This window comes from Zophobas morio, unplaced genomic scaffold, assembly GCF_036711695.1.
Source record: "Zophobas morio isolate AGI-343-1 ecotype UQ-CSIRO unplaced genomic scaffold, CSIRO_AGI_Zmor_V1 ptg000040l, whole genome shotgun sequence".
In the NCBI taxonomy this organism is placed as follows: domain Eukaryota; kingdom Metazoa; phylum Arthropoda; class Insecta; order Coleoptera; family Tenebrionidae; genus Zophobas; species Zophobas morio.
In genome coordinates this window covers 5,639,668-5,655,090 of record NW_026972145.1, presented here as the reverse complement: position 1 = coordinate 5,655,090, position 15,423 = coordinate 5,639,668, and the positions used below count along the sequence as shown (strand labels likewise).

Genomic DNA, 15,423 nt, shown 5'->3' with positions numbered 1-15,423 from the left:
CCACACGTACGCCCATGCCTGGCCGCTCTGTCCGTATAAAATAGATGCGATAATCGCGTCCCACGATTCGCTTTCGACCCGAGGCGACGTTCCGTTGTTTTATTCGCGTCACGACCGGCTTTGAAACAGGGTGTAAGTTGGAGATGGCTCGTGCAAGAATGTCGCGATTATTTTTATTTTTAGTTTTTTTTACAGTCTTTGAATTAAACAGTGCCGAAATGGTGGACGCGCAATTGGGGAAGAAGTACAAGTTGGCGTCGAGCGAGAATTTCGACGAGTTCATGAAGACTCTAGGTGAGATTTTTCGTTTTTTTGGGGTTAAATTTAGTCAGATTTGCGTGCGTTGACTGATTTATGGTGTGTTGGTTTTCGGACGGAGGTGCGTGATTCACGCCGGAAGCATCAGAGTGTGCGGCGGCTTTTTGTGGCGAAGAACATGGGGAGATTTGGTTTGTTGGTAGCCGGTTCCGACTCTACGCTCCTGGATTGTGTATTTGTTTAGTCGGGTTTAACGATGTTTAGCTTGCCATTGGTTGATTTTAATAAGTAATTTGAGGCGTTTTAAAAGCGATAAATTAACGTTGAAAACTGATCGCTGCTACTTTATTTACCGTTGAACGTTTTCAAGTGATTACATCAGGTGCTGATAACAATGATAGTGAAGTACTTAAAGTACGGTTTATATTTACATTTTGGTGGGGTCGAGGTCGCGGTTTGGGCGCCACCAAAAAACAAACTTTAAACGAAAAAAAGAACCAATTAAATTTATATTCTTTATCATGGTTTTATTGTGTCCAGTGGCGTAGCTGGGCATTTTTGGCATTTATTTTTTAAATACTGGTGTTGGCATTGCTGCTATTTGGCACTTTGATCTTTGATCCGAACTGTCTAAACCAGTAGCGGTGGCATTGCCAACATTTTTTTTTTTTTTACGTCATATTACAAAGGTTGCGAGCGTGTACTTTTACACTGTTCATCTTACCATCACCGTCGTTCAAAGTTGAATTTCAAACGTCAAACTGTCAAGCGAAATTGCGAAACTTTTTGTTTGACTGCAATCATTAATCAGATAAATTTGCTCTTCAAAGGTCAAATATTTACCATATTTATCGGATTTATTTGTTTAGCGGTTTTAAGTTTAGGGCGATTATTTGATAATATAAAATCTCCTGGATTTTTTACTTCCCGAGCGTAAGCTAAGTACGTTGAGTAATCGAGCCTATCGGGCGACTGGCCACTTTCATGTTTTCTCGACGTTTCGTGACCCCTATGTTAGGAATTTCATGTAGACGGCAAAACTCTAACCAAAATTTGTCCGACCATCCCCACCAACAACAAAACGACGTCTCCAAATTTTGTGACACTAAATTTTATACACTAACGTACTTTTGCACTTGTGATTTATGAATCCGTGTTGAATTTTTATTCTAGACATCGAAATTTTTGGGAAAAAATCAATATTATATAATCATTTCCGAATATTCGATTTCCGGCTTTGCGATTTTTCAAACTTTCGATTTCTCAATTTTTTAATTTTACGATTTCTTTCCGATGTTTCAGTATCAGGATTTTTCAAATTTTTATTCTTCAATTTTTCGATTTTAAAATTTTTCAATGTTTCAAATAATTTTTGGTGTTTCTAAGCTTTCGATTTTTAAAGTTTTCAAATTCTCTATTTCCTGATTAATCGCTTTTATCATTTGTCGATTTTTCAATTTCTCGACTTTTCGACTTCTTGATTTCTCGTCTTTTAGATGCATCAATTTCTCAATTTTTCGACTTTTCCATTTTTCAGTTTTTGCATTTTTCAATTTTTTGATATTTTAAATTTTCGATTTTTCGTCTTGGATTTTTCTACTTCTCGATTTCTCAATTTTATATTTCTCGCTTTCTTAATTTTTGAATTCTCAATTTTTCGATTCTTTGTTTTTCGATTCCTCGGTTTGTCAATTTCTCGAATTATCGATTTTTTTATTGAAAGTTTTGCAATTTCTAACTTTTCGTTTCGGCCATTTCGATTTTTTTGGTTTCTCGTTTTTCCGACTTTTCCGATGATTCGACTTTTCAATTTTTCGACATTTCAATTTTGCAATTTTACTTTCATAAATTTTGGAATTTTCGATGTCCCGTTTTTTTTGCTCGATGTTTCGATTTTGAAACTGTTTCATTTTTGGATTTTTTAATTCTTCGATTTTTTAAAAATTTAAAAATTTTCAATTATTTGATGTTTTAATTTCGCGATTTAACGAGATTTTCATGCGTTCGATTTTCGATTGTTCAATATTTCGATTTTTTATTTTTCAAATTTTCGATATTTAAAATTTTTCAGTTTTGAATTTTTCATTTGGGTTATTTAGACTTCGACGAAGAAATTGAAAAAGTCCAAAGTTAAGAAAGTCAACATCAAGTGAAATCTGAAAATTTAAAAATAGACTAATCGAAAAATCTAAAATTTAAAAACTTGAACAATAAAAATATCGAGAAAATGAAGAATAAAAATTTGAATACTAGAGAAATCGAAATATCAAACGAAAAATTGAATAATTGAGAAAACGAGAAATTGAAAAGCGAAGAATTAACAAAGTAAAAAATCAAAAAATTGAAGAATTGAATAACCGAAAAACCGAGAAATTGAAACATCGAAAAGTCGAAAAATTGAGAAATGAGAAAATAAAAAACCGAAAAATCTTGAAATCAAAAACCCCAAAAATTGAAAATTTGGAAAATGAAAAAATTTTTAAATCGAAAAATTGAGAAATCAAAAATTTGAAAAATCAAGAAAGTGAAGAATCAAAAAACAAAAAACCCTAAAATTAAAATATGTTATATTTCATTTTTTTTGAAACTTTAGATCTTTCACTTTCCCGATTTCCCGATTCTTTTTTTTTTTTGTTTTATCAGTTTTGCTTTTCGATTTGTCGATTTTTCAAGTTTTCGATTTCTTAATGTTTCAGTATTCCATTTTTCGAAATTTTTCAATTTTTCGATATTTTAATTTTTTCATTTTTTAAATTCTACATTTTTCTTTTCTGTTAATGTTTCGATTGCTCGATCTTTCGATTTTTAAAATGTTTCATTTTTGGATTTTTCAATTCTTAGATTTTTCAATTATTTGATGTTTCGGTTGTTCAATCTCTCGATTTTTTATTTTTCAAATTTTCGATATTTAAAATTTTTCAGTTTTTAATTTTTCATTTGGGTTATTTAGACTTCGACGAACGAATTGAAAAATTCCAAAATTGAGAAACTCAACATCAAATAAAATCGGACAATTGAAAATTTAAAACCAAAATATCTATAATTTCAAAAAATTGAAAAATTAAAAATCGACTAATCGACAAATCCAAAATTTAAAAACTTGAATAATAAAAATATCGAGAAAATGGAGAATAAAAATTTGAATACTAAAGAAATCGAAATATCAAACGAAAAATTGAAAAATTGAGAAAACGAAAAACTGAAAAGCGAAGAATTAACAAAGTCAAAAATCAAAAAATTGAAGAATTGAATAACCGAAAAGTCGAGAAACTGAAACATCGAAAAGTCAAAAATTGAGAAATGAGAAAATAAAAAACTGAAAAACTGGGGAATCAAAAACCCCAAAAATTGAAAATTTGGAAAATGAAAAAATTTTTAAATCGAAAAATGGAAAAATCAAAAAATTGAAAAATCGTGATACTGAAATATCGGAAAATCGAGAAATCGAAGAATAAAAAAATTGAGAAATCAAAAATTTGAAAAATCAAGAAAGTGAAGAATCAAAAAACAAAAAACCCTAAAATTAAAATATGTTTCTTTTCGGTTAATGTTTCGATTGCTCAATCGTTCGATTTTTCAATTCTTAGGTTTTTCAGTTTGTCGAATTTTTTGATTTTAAAATTTTCAATTATTTCGGTTTCTCAATTGTTCAATTTCTAAATTTTTTATTTTTCAATTATTCAATTTTTCGATTCTTCAAACCCGATTTCATGAATTTTAGGTTTTTTGATTTCTCGATTTCTCGTTTTTTTATTATTTTTCAATTTTTGTTACATTTTTCGACTTTACCTTTTTTTGATGCTTCGAGATTTCGCGATTTTGTAAATGTTTTAATACATACTTCATTTTTTTTAAACTTTAGATCTTTCACTTTCCCGATTTCTCGATTCTTTTTTTTTGTTTTACCAGTTTTGCTTTTCGATTTGTCGATTTTTCAAGTTTTCGATTTCTAAATGTTAATTTTTCGAAATTTTTCAATTTTTCGATATTTTAATTTTTTCATTTTTTAAATTCTATATTTTTCTTTTCTGTTAATGTTTCGATTGCTCGATCTTTCGATTTTTAAAATGTTTCATTTTTGGATTTTTCAATTCTTAGATTTTTCAATTATTTGGTGTTTCGATTGTTCAATCTCTCGATTTTTTATTTTTAAAATTTTCGATATTTAAAATTTTTCAGTTTTTAATTTTTCATTTGGATTATTTAGACTTCGACGAACGAATTGAAAAATCCCAAAATGAGAAACTCAACAACAAATAAAATCGGAAAATTGAAAATTTAAAACCAAAATATCTATAATTTCAAAAAATTGAAAAATTAAAAATCGACTAATCGAAAAATCCAAAATTTAAAAACTTGAACAATAAAACTATCGAGAAAATGAAGAATAAAAATTTGAATACTAGAGAAATCGAAATATCAAACGAAAAATTGAAAAATTGAGAAAACGAGAAATTGAAAGGCGAAGAATTAAACAAAGTAAAAAATTGAAGAATTGAATAACCGAAAAATCGGGAAATCAAAAACCCCAAAAATTGAAAATTTGGAAAATGAAAAAATTTTGAAATCGAAAAATTGAGAAATCGAAAATTTGAAAAACCAAGAAAGTGGAGAATCAAAAAACAAAAAACCCTAAAATTAAAATATGTTTCTTTTCGGTTAATCGTTTGTAGAATTTTTTGATTTTAAAATTTTCAATTATTTCGGTTTCTCAATTGTTCAATTTCTAAATTTTTTATTTTTCAATTATTCAATTTTTCGATTCTTCAAACCCGATTTCATGAATTTTAGGTTTTTTGATTTCTCGATTTCTCGTTTTTTTATTTTTCAATTTTTATTACATTTTTCGACTTTACCTTTTTTTGATGCTTCGAGATTTCGCGATTTTGTAAATGTTTTAATACATATTTCATTTTTTTTAAACTTTAGATCTTTCACTTTCCCGATTTCTCGATTCTTTTTTTTTGTTTTACCAGTTTTGCCTTTCGATTTGTCGATTTTTCAAGTTTTCGATTTCTTAATGTTAATTTTTCGAAATTTTTCAATTTTTCGATATTTTAATTTTTTCATTTTTTAAATTCTATATTTTTCTTTTCTGTTAATGTTTCGATTGCTCGATCTTTCGATTTTTAAAATGTTTCATTTTTGGATTTTTCAATTCTTAGAGTTTTCAATTATTTGATGTTTCGATTGTTCAATCTCTCGATTTTTTATTTTTCAAATTTTCGATATTTAAAATTTTTCAGTTTTTAATTTTTTATTTGGGTTATTTAGACTTCGACGAAGGAATTGAAAAATTCCAAAATTGAGAAACTCAACACCAAATAAAATCGGGAAATTGAAAATTTAAAACCAAAATATCTATAATTTCAAAAAATTGAAAAATTAAAAATCGACTAATCGAAAAATCCAAAATTTAAAAACTTGAACAATAAAAATATCGAGAAAATGAAGAATAAAAATTTGAATACTAGAGAAATCGAAATATCAAACGAAAAATTGAAAAATTGAGAAAACGAGAAATTGAAAAGCGAAGAATTAACAAAGTAAAAAATCAAAAAATTGAAGAATTGAATAACCGAAAAACCGAGAAATTGAAACATCGAAAAGTCGAAAAATTGAGAAAAGAGAAAATAAAAAACCGAAAAATCTTGAAATCAAAAACCCCAAAAATTGAAAATTTGGAAAATGAAAAAATTTTTAAATCGAAAAATTGAGAAATCAAAAATTTTAAAAATCAAGAAAGTGAAGAATCAAAAAACAAAAAATCCTAAAATTAAAATATGTTATATATTTCATTTTTTTTGAAACTTTAGATCTTTCACTTTCCCGATTTCCCGATTCTTTTTTTTTTGTTTTTAATCGAAAAATCCAAAATTTAAAAACTTGAACAATAAAAATATCGAGAAAATGGAGAATAAAAATTTGAATACTAAAGAAATCGAAATATCAAACGAAAAATTGAAAAATTGAGAAAACGAAAAACTGAAAAGCGAAGAATTAACAAAGTAAAAAATCAAAAAATTGAAGAATTGAATAACCGAAAAGTCGAGAAACTGAAACATCGAAAAGTCAAAAATTGAGAAATGAGAAAATAAAAAACTGAAAAACTGGGGAATCAAAAACCCCAAAAATTGAAAATTTGGAAAATGAAAAAATTTTTAAATCGAAAAATGGATAAATCAAAAAATTGAAAAATCGTGATACTGAAATATCGGAAAATCGAGAAATCGAAGAATAAAAAAATTGAGAAATCAAAAATTTGAAAAACCAAGAAAGTGGAAAATCAAAAACAAAAATCCCTAAAATTAAAATATGTTTCTTTTCGGTTAATGTTTCGATTGCTCAATCGTTCGATTTTCAATTCTTAGATTTTTCAGTTTGTCGAATTTTTTGATTTTAAAATTTTCAATTATTTCGGTTTCTCAATTGTTCAATTTCTAAATTTTTTATTTTTCAATGATTCAATTTTTCGATTCTTCAAACCCGATTTCATGAATTTTAGGTTTTTTGATTTTTCGATTTCTTGTTTTTTTATTTTTCATGTTTTGTTACATTTTTCTACTTTACCTTTTGTTGGTGTTTCGAGATTTCGCGATTTTGTAAATGTTTTAATATTTCATTTTTTTTGAAACTTTGATCTTTCACTTTCCCGATTTCTCGATTCTTTTTTTTTTGTTTTATTAGTTTTTCTTTTTCGATTTGTCGATTTTTCAAGTTTTCGATTTCTTAATGTTTCAGTATTCCATTTTTCGAAATATTTCAATTTTTCGATATTTTAATTTTTTTATTTTTTAAATTCTATATTTTTCTTTTCTGTTAATGTTTCGATTGCTCGATCTTTCGATTTTTAAAATGTTTCATTTTTGGATTTTTCAATTCTTAGATTTTTCAATTATTTGATGTTTCGATTGTTCAATCTCTCGATTTTTTATTTTTCAAATTTTCGATATTTAAAATTTTTCAGTTTTTAATTTTTTATTTGGGTTATTTAGACTTCGACGAAGGAATTGAAAAATTCCAAAATTGAGAAACTCAACACCAAATAAAATCGGGAAATTGAAAATTTAAAACCAAAATATCTATAATTTCAAAAAATTGAAAAATTAAAAATCGACTAATCGAAAAATCCAAAATTTAAAAACTTGAACAATAAAAATATCGAGAAAATGAAGAATAAAAATTTGAATACTAGAGAAATCGAAATATCAAACGAAAAATTGAAAAATTGAGAAAACGAGAAATTGAAAAGCGAAGAATTAACAAAGTAAAAAATCAAAAAATTGAAGAATTGAATAACCGAAAAGTCGAGAAACTGAAACATCGAAAAGTCAAAAATTGAGAAATGAGAAAATAAAAAACTGAAAAACTGGGGAATCAAAAACCCCAAAAATTGAAAATTTGGAAAATGAAAAAATTTTTAAATCGAAAAATGGATAAATCAAAAAATTGAAAAATCGTGATACTGAAATATCGGAAAATCGAGAAATCGAAGAATAAAAAAATTGAGAAATCAAAAATTTGAAAAACCAAGAAAGTGGAAAATCAAAAACAAAAAACCCTAAAATTAAAATATGTTTCTTTTCGGTTAATGTTTCGATTGCTCAATCGTTCGATTTTCAATTCTTAGATTTTTCAGTTTGTCGAATTTTTTGATTTTAAAATTTTCAATTATTTCGGTTTCTCAATTGTTCAATTTCTAAATTTTTTATTTTTCAATGATTCAATTTTTCGATTCTTCAAACCCGATTTCATGAATTTTAGGTTTTTTGATTTTTCGATTTCTTGTTTTTTTATTTTTCATGTTTTGTTACATTTTTCTACTTTACCTTTTGTTGGTGTTTCGAGATTTCGCGATTTTGTAAATGTTTTAATATTTCATTTTTTTTGAAACTTTGATCTTTCACTTTCCCGATTTCTCGATTCTTTTTTTTTTGTTTTATTAGTTTTTCTTTTTCGATTTGTCGATTTTTCAAGTTTTCGATTTCTTAATGTTTCAGTATTCCATTTTTCGAAATATTTCAATTTTTCGATATTTTAATTTTTTTATTTTTTAAATTCTATATTTTTCTTTTCTGTTAATGTTTCGATTGCTCGATCTTTCGATTTTTAAAATGTTTCATTTTTGGATTTTTCAATTCTTAGATTTTTCAATTATTTGATGTTTCGATTGTTCAATCTCTCGATTTTTTATTTTTCAAATTTTCGATATTTAAAATTTTTCAGTTTTTAATTTTTTATTTGGGTTATTTAGACTTCGACGAAGGAATTGAAAAATTCCAAAATTGAGAAACTCAACACCAAATAAAATCGGGAAATTGAAAATTTAAAACCAAAATATCTATAATTTCAAAAAATTGAAAAATTAAAAATCGACTAATCGAAAAATCCAAAATTTAAAAACTTGAACAATAAAAATATCGAGAAAATGAAGAATAAAAATTTGAATACTAGAGAAATCGAAATATCAAACGAAAAATTGAAAAATTGAGAAAACGAGAAATTGAAAAGCGAAGAATTAACAAAGTAAAAAATCAAAAAATTGAAGAATTGAATAACCGAAAAATCGAGAAACTGAAACATCGAAAAGTCAAAAATTGAGAAATGAGAAAGTAAAAAACTGAAAAATTGGGAAATCAAAAACCCCAAAAATTGAAAATTTTGAAAATGAAAAAATTTTTAAATCGGAAAATTGAGAAAGCAAAAATTTGAAAAATCAAGAAAGTGAAGAATCAAAAAACAAAAAACCCTAAAATTAAAATATGTTTCTTTTCGGTTAATGTTTCGATTGCTCAATCGTTCGATTTTTCAATTCTTAGATTTTTCAATTTGTCGAATTTTTTGATTTTAAAATTTTCAATTATTTCGGTTTCTCAATTGTTCAATTTCTAAATTTTGTATTTTTCAATGATTCAATTTTTCGATTCTTCAATCCCGATTTCATGAATTTTAGGTTTTTTGATTTCTCGATTTCTCGTTTTTTTATTTTTCAATTTTTGTTACATTTTTCGACTTCACCTTTTTTTGATGTTTCGAGATTTCGCGATTTTGTAAATGTTTTAATATTTCATTTTTTTTTAAACTTTAGATCTTTCACTTTCCCGATTTCTCGATTCTTTTTTTTTGTTTTATCAGTTTTTCTTTTTCGATTTGTCGATTTTTCAAGTTTTCGATTTCTTAATGTTTCAGTATTCCATTTTTCGAAATTTTTCAATTTTTCGATATTTTAATTTTTTATTTTTTAAATTCTATATTTTTCTTTTCTGTTAATGTTTCGATTGCTCGACTTTTCGATTTTTAAAATGTTTCATTTTTGGATTTTTCAATTCTTAGAGTTTTCAATTATTTGATGTTTCGATTGTTCAATCTCTCGATTTTTTATTTTTCAAATTTTCGTTATTTAAAATTTTTCAGCTTTTAATTTTTCATTTGGGTTATTTAGACTTCGACGAATTTTCCAAAATTGAGAAACTCAACATCAAATAAACTCGGAAAATTGAAAATTTAAAACCAAAATATCTATAATTTCAAAAATTTGAAAAATTAAAAATCGACTAATCGAAAAATCCAAAATTTAAAAACTTGAACAGTAAAAATATCGAGAAAATGAAGAATAAAAATTCGAATACTAGAGAAATCGAAATATCAAACGAAAAATTGAAAAATTGAGAAAACGAGAAATTGAAAAGCGAAGAATTAACAAAGCAAAAAATCAAAAATTGAAGAATTGAATAACCGAAAAATCGAGAAACTGAAACATCGAAAAGTCGAAAAATTGAGGAATGAGAAAATAAAAAACTGAAAAATTGGGAAATCAAAAACCCCAAAAATTGAAAATTTAGAAAAAGAAAAAATTTTTAAATCGAAAAATTGAGAAAGCAAAAATTTGAAAAATCAAGAAAGTGAAGAATCAAAAAACAAAAAACCCTAAAGTTAAAATATGTTTCTTTTCGGTTAATGTTTCGATTGCTCAATCGTTCGATTTTTCAATTCTTAGATTTTTCAATTTGTCGAATTTTTTGATTTTAAAATTTTCAATTATTTCGGTTTCTCAATTGTTCAATTTCTAAATTTTTTATTTTTCAATGATTCAATTTTTCGATTCTTCAAACCCGATTTCATGAATTTTAGGTTTTTTGATTTCTCGATTTCTCGTTTTTTTATTTTTCAATTTTTGTTACATTTTTCGACTTTACCTTTTTTTGATGTTTCGAGATTTCGTGATTTTGTAAATGTTTTAATACATATTTAGTTTTTTTAAGCTTTAGATCTTTCACTTTCCCGATTTCTCGATTCTTTTTTTTTTGTTTTATCAGTTTTGCTTTTCGATTTGTCGATTTTTCAAGTTTTCGATTTCTTAATGTTTCAGTATTCCATTTTTCGAAATGTTTCAATTTTTCGATATTTTTATTTTTTCATTTTTTAAATTCTGTATTTTTCTTTTCTGTTAATGTTTCGATTGCTCGATCTTTCGATTTTTAAAATGTTTCATTTTTGGATTTTTCAATTCTTAGAGTTTTCAATTATTTGATGTTTCGATTGTTCAATCTCTCGATTTTTTATTTTTCAAATTTTCGATATTTAAAATTTTTCAGCTTTTAATTTTTCATTTGGGTTATTTAGACTTCGACGAATTTTCCAAAATTGAGAAACTCAACATCAAATAAACTCGGAAAATTGAAAATTTAAAACCAAAATATCTATAATTTCAAAAATTTGAAAAATTGAAAATCGACTAATCGAAAAATCCAAAATTTAAAAACTTGAACAGTAAAAATATCGAGAAATTGAAGAATAAAAATTCGAATACTAGAGAAATCGAAATATCAAACGAAAAATTGAAAAATTGAGAAAACGAGAAATTGAAAAGCGAAGAATTAACAAAGTAAAAAATCAAAAAATTGAAGAATTGAATAACCGAAAAAACGAGAAACTGAAACATCGAAAAGTCAAAAATTGAGAAATGAGAAAATAAAAAACTGAAAAATTGGGAAATCAAAAACCCCAAAAACTGAAAATTTCGAAAATGAAAAAATTTTTAAATCGAAAAATTGAGAAATCAAAAATTTGAAAAATCAAGAAAGTGAAGAATCAAAAAACAAAAAACCCTAAAATTAAAATATGTTTCTTTTCGGTTAATGTTTCGATTGCTCGATTTTTCGATTTTTAAAATGTTTCATTTTTGGATTTTTCAATTCTTAGATTTTTTAATTATTAGATGTTTCGATTTTTTATTTTTCAAATTTTCGATATTTAAAATCTTTCAGTTTTTAATTTTTCATTTGGTTATTTAGACTTCGACGAACGAATTGAAAAATTCCAAAATTGAGAAACTCAACATCAAATAAAATCGGAAAATTGAAAATTTAAAACCAAAATATCTATAATTTCAAAAAATTGAAAAATTAAAAATCGACTAATCGAAAAATTCAAAAGTTAAAAACTTGAACAGTAAAAATATCGAGAAAATGAAGAATAAAAATTTGAATACTAGATAAATCGAAATATCAAACGAAAAATTGAAAAATTGAGAAAACGAGAAATTGAAAAGCGAAAAATTAACAAAGCAAAAAATCAAAAAATTGAAGAATTAAATAACCGAAAAATCGAGAAACTGAAACATCGAAAAGTCGAAAAATTGTGAAATGAGAAAATAAAAAACCGAAAAATCGGGAAATCAAAAACCCCAAAAATTGAAAATTTGGAAAATGAAAAAATTTTTAAATCGAAAAATTGAGAAATCAAAAATTTGAAAAATCAAGAAAGTGAAGAATCAAAAAACAAAAAACCCAAAAATTAAAATATGTTTCTTTTCGGTTAATGTTTCGATTGCTCAATCGCTCGATTTTTCAATTCTTAGATTTTTCAGTTTGTCGAATTTTTTGATTTTAAAATTTTCAATTATTTCGGTTTCTCAATTATTCAATTTCTAAATTTTTTATTTTTCAATGATTCAATTTTTCGATTCTTCAATCCCGATTTCATGAATTTTAGGTTTTTTGATTTCTCGATTTCTCGTTTTTTTATTTTTCAATTTTTGTTACATTTTTCGACTTTACCTTTTTTGATGTTTCGAGATTTCGTGATTTTGTAAATGTTTTAATACATATTTAGTTTTTTTTTAAACTTTAGATCTTTCACTTTCCCGATTTCTCGATTCTTTTTTTTTTGTTTTATCAGTTTTACTTTTCGATTTGTCGATTTTTCAAGTTTTCGATTTCTTAATGTTTCAGTATTCCATTTTTCGAAATTTTTCAATTTTTCGATATTTTTATTTTTTCATTTTTTAAATTCTATATTTTTCTTTTCTGTTAATGTTTCGATTGCTCGATCTTTCGATTTTTAAAATGTTTCATTTTTGGATTTTTCAATTTTTAGATTTTTCAATTATTTGATGTTTCGGTTGTTCAATCTCTCGATTTTTTATTTTTCAAATTTTCGATATTTAAAATTTTTCAGTTTTTAATTTTTTATTTGGGTTATTTAGACTTCGACGAAGGAATTGAAAAATTCCAAAATTGGGAAACTCAACACCAAATAAAATCGGAAAATTGAAAATTTAAAACCAAAATATCTATAATTTCAAAAAATTGAAAAATTAAAAATCGACTAATCGAAAAATCCAAAATTTAAAAACTTGAACAATAAAAATATCGAGAAAATGAAGAATAAAAATTTGAATACTAGAGAAATCGAAATATCAAACGAAAAATTGAAAAATTGAGAAATGAGAAAATAAAAAACTGAAAAATTGGGAAATCAAAAACCCCAAAAATTGAAAATTTGGAAAATGAAACAATTTTTAAATCCAAAAATTGAGAAATCAAAACTTTGAAAAATCAAGAAAGTGAAGAATCAAAAAAAAATCCTAAAATTAAAATATGTTTCGATTGGTCAATCGTTCGATTTTTCAATTCTTAGATTTTTCAGTCCGTCGCATTTTTTGATTTTAAAATTTTCAATTATTTCGGTTTCTCAATTGTTCAATTTCTAAATTTTTTATTTTTCAATTATTCAACTTTTCAATTCTTCAATCCGGATTTCATGAATTTTAGGTTTTTTGATTTCTCCATTTCTCGTTTTTTTATTTTTCAATTTTTAGTAATAATAATTCGAATTCTCGACCTTTCATGTTTCGATTTCTCGGTTTTTTGATTTCTAAATTTTTGCATTTTCCTAGTTTTTCGACATTTAAGTTTTTGGGAAATTTCGCTGTTTGAATTGTTCTGTTTTTTACATTTTAAATTGTTCGATTTCTTAAATTTGTTGATTTTGCGATGTCTCGATTCATTGACACTCCAACGTTTCAATTTTTCCATGTCGGGTTCATTTCTTCGATAACTGCTACCACTTTTCGAGAAATACCATAGTTTTTCGAATAACATCTAATTTCAAGGCAAATTTCCGTGACATAAAACTAACACAATGAGTAATTATTTTAGATAAGCCTGAATTATTGCATTCATTAAAAAAAATTGTTCCACAAAAATTAGTAGATAAACGTGCGTTAATTAACGTCGTCAAACTTATCACTGTTATCACATAAAATTCGTAAATTTATGACCTTTTCTAGGTCACCAGAAAAATGTGAATACCTTATTTAACTTGTTTGTAGTCATGCGGTGACTAATGGTCCATTAACACAAATAATGCAAAATGTATCAACTGTGATCCTCCGCTCATAAAAACAATTAATTTTACAACCCACATGCCAACACAAAATTAAACTCCAATTAGGCTTTTATGTCTTAAACGTGTCGAACGAACGACTCGAAAAAAGAGCAGGTGTTTAGGAGTTGCTATCATGACATTCATTAATTTATTAATCTTTTAGCAATCACTGATAAAGCTGCTCTTATCACAACCGTTGCAGCAAACTTGTAATTTGTACTAATGGAAAAATCTGACAGCTGTTTTGCTAATTATGATTACGTTAAAGTGGATAAACAAACGTGAAAATAAAACAGAACCTCCCTCGCCCCTGAAGTATGGACCATAATTTTTGGTTGATTGTTTCACAAAAGCGTGTCCTCACTACTTAAAATTCCTCCGGTCATTCTAAACACACAATGTTCCATTATTTGCAAATCAACAATCATCCAAAACAACAACCAGCAAAGTTTGTCGGAATGACCTTGCCCATTATGTTATTTAATGTAGTGTGGCTAAACATCGCCCTTTGCCCCCGAGCCGTAAGAATCACTACCAACCGACTAAAACCCGGATAAACTTTCACCTTTAACCTTTTTATCAATCACCATGAGGGAACGCCCGTCTGGAAACCGCCACCGATTTGCCAGCAATCAGATCGGTTGTTATCGCCAGATCAGAGTCCACCCAACTTTTACGGTCTCCGCTGTATATAAAACATGACTTAACATCCATGTGTCAGTCCAGTTTAACCTCTCCCAGTGTAAGAACGCGCAAAAATGGGTCTCGATTCGGTCTTGGGGAAAAAGTTCAAGTTGAGCAAAAGCGAGAACTTCGATGACTACTTGAAGGCTCTGGGTGAAGATCACCCGGTTTAGTAAACCCGATTACAATGGTCTTTTTCAGGCGTCGGGTTGGTCACCCGGAAAATGGGCAACGCCGTCTCCCCAGTGGTGGATCTGACCAAAGACGGCGAAGAGTACACCTTGTCGTCTTCGTCGACTTTCAAGAACGTCATCCTCAAGTTCAAGCCGGGGGTGGAGTTCGACCAGGAAACGCCCGACGGGAGGAAAGTCAAAGCTACGATCACGGTCGACGGGAACACCCTCCACGAGATCCAGAAGGACCCGGGATCCGGGAAGGAGACGGTCATCGACAGGACTTTCACCGATGATGAAGTCAAAATGGTCAGTTGGGAGAGTTTTGAGGATTTGTTTGACTTTTTGGTTGCAGGTGATGAGCGTGGAGGGAATCACTGCCACCAGGATTTATAAAATTCAGGCCTAATTTGTGTTCTTGCGAAGCGCAGCTCCGGACTGATTAGTTTAGTATTTTTGTTTCTCCTATGGACGCATTTACTTTGATAAGTAAACGTTGTACTGAAGTAGACTTGTGTTTTTTTTCAAAAAAGGGTGTCGAACAAACGTGTGTTAAAAATCTGGGTTGCAGATGTGCACTTTAATTATTTTGTTCGTTGTTTACTGTTCATTTAACAGCGTCAATATTTGGTTTTGT

General features: G+C 26.9%; 2 protein-coding genes across 6 annotated transcripts in view; one reads left to right on the top strand and one right to left on the bottom strand.

The window, feature by feature from the left end:
• LOC135140393 (neo-calmodulin-like) overlaps positions 1-15,423 on the bottom strand; it is a 34,253-nt gene that overhangs the window by 18,399 nt on the left and 431 nt on the right. The gene's annotated exons all lie outside the window — the stretch shown is intronic.
• LOC135140394 (fatty acid-binding protein, adipocyte) lies at positions 28-15,295 on the top strand. 4 transcript variants are annotated; one of them, XM_064070918.1, is made up of 4 exons: positions 28-132; positions 196-294; positions 14,815-15,095; positions 15,142-15,295. In XM_064070918.1, exons 2-4 carry the CDS (start codon positions 219-221, stop codon positions 15,193-15,195), a joined length of 411 nt encoding a protein of 136 aa, XP_063926988.1. In that variant the 5' UTR covers positions 28-132; positions 196-218; the 3' UTR covers positions 15,196-15,295. The 4 variants fall into 4 exon arrangements, with proteins under 4 accessions (XP_063926988.1, XP_063926987.1, XP_063926985.1 ...); XM_064070917.1 differs by having other exon boundaries at positions 30-132; positions 184-294; XM_064070915.1 differs by lacking the exon at positions 28-132 and having other exon boundaries at positions 144-294.

Excerpts from the sequence above, each read along its gene's own strand:
- LOC135140394 (XM_064070915.1), top strand. The coding sequence starts at position 144 with ATGGCTCGTGCAAGAATGTCGCGATTATTTTTATTTTTAGTTTTTTTT. Across the intron at positions 295-14,814 it reads CGAGTTCATGAAGACTCTAG|GCGTCGGGTTGGTCACCCGG; the intron begins GTGAGATTTTTC and ends GGTCTTTTTCAG. Across the intron at positions 15,096-15,141 it reads CCGATGATGAAGTCAAAATG|GTGATGAGCGTGGAGGGAAT; the intron begins GTCAGTTGGGAG and ends TTTTGGTTGCAG.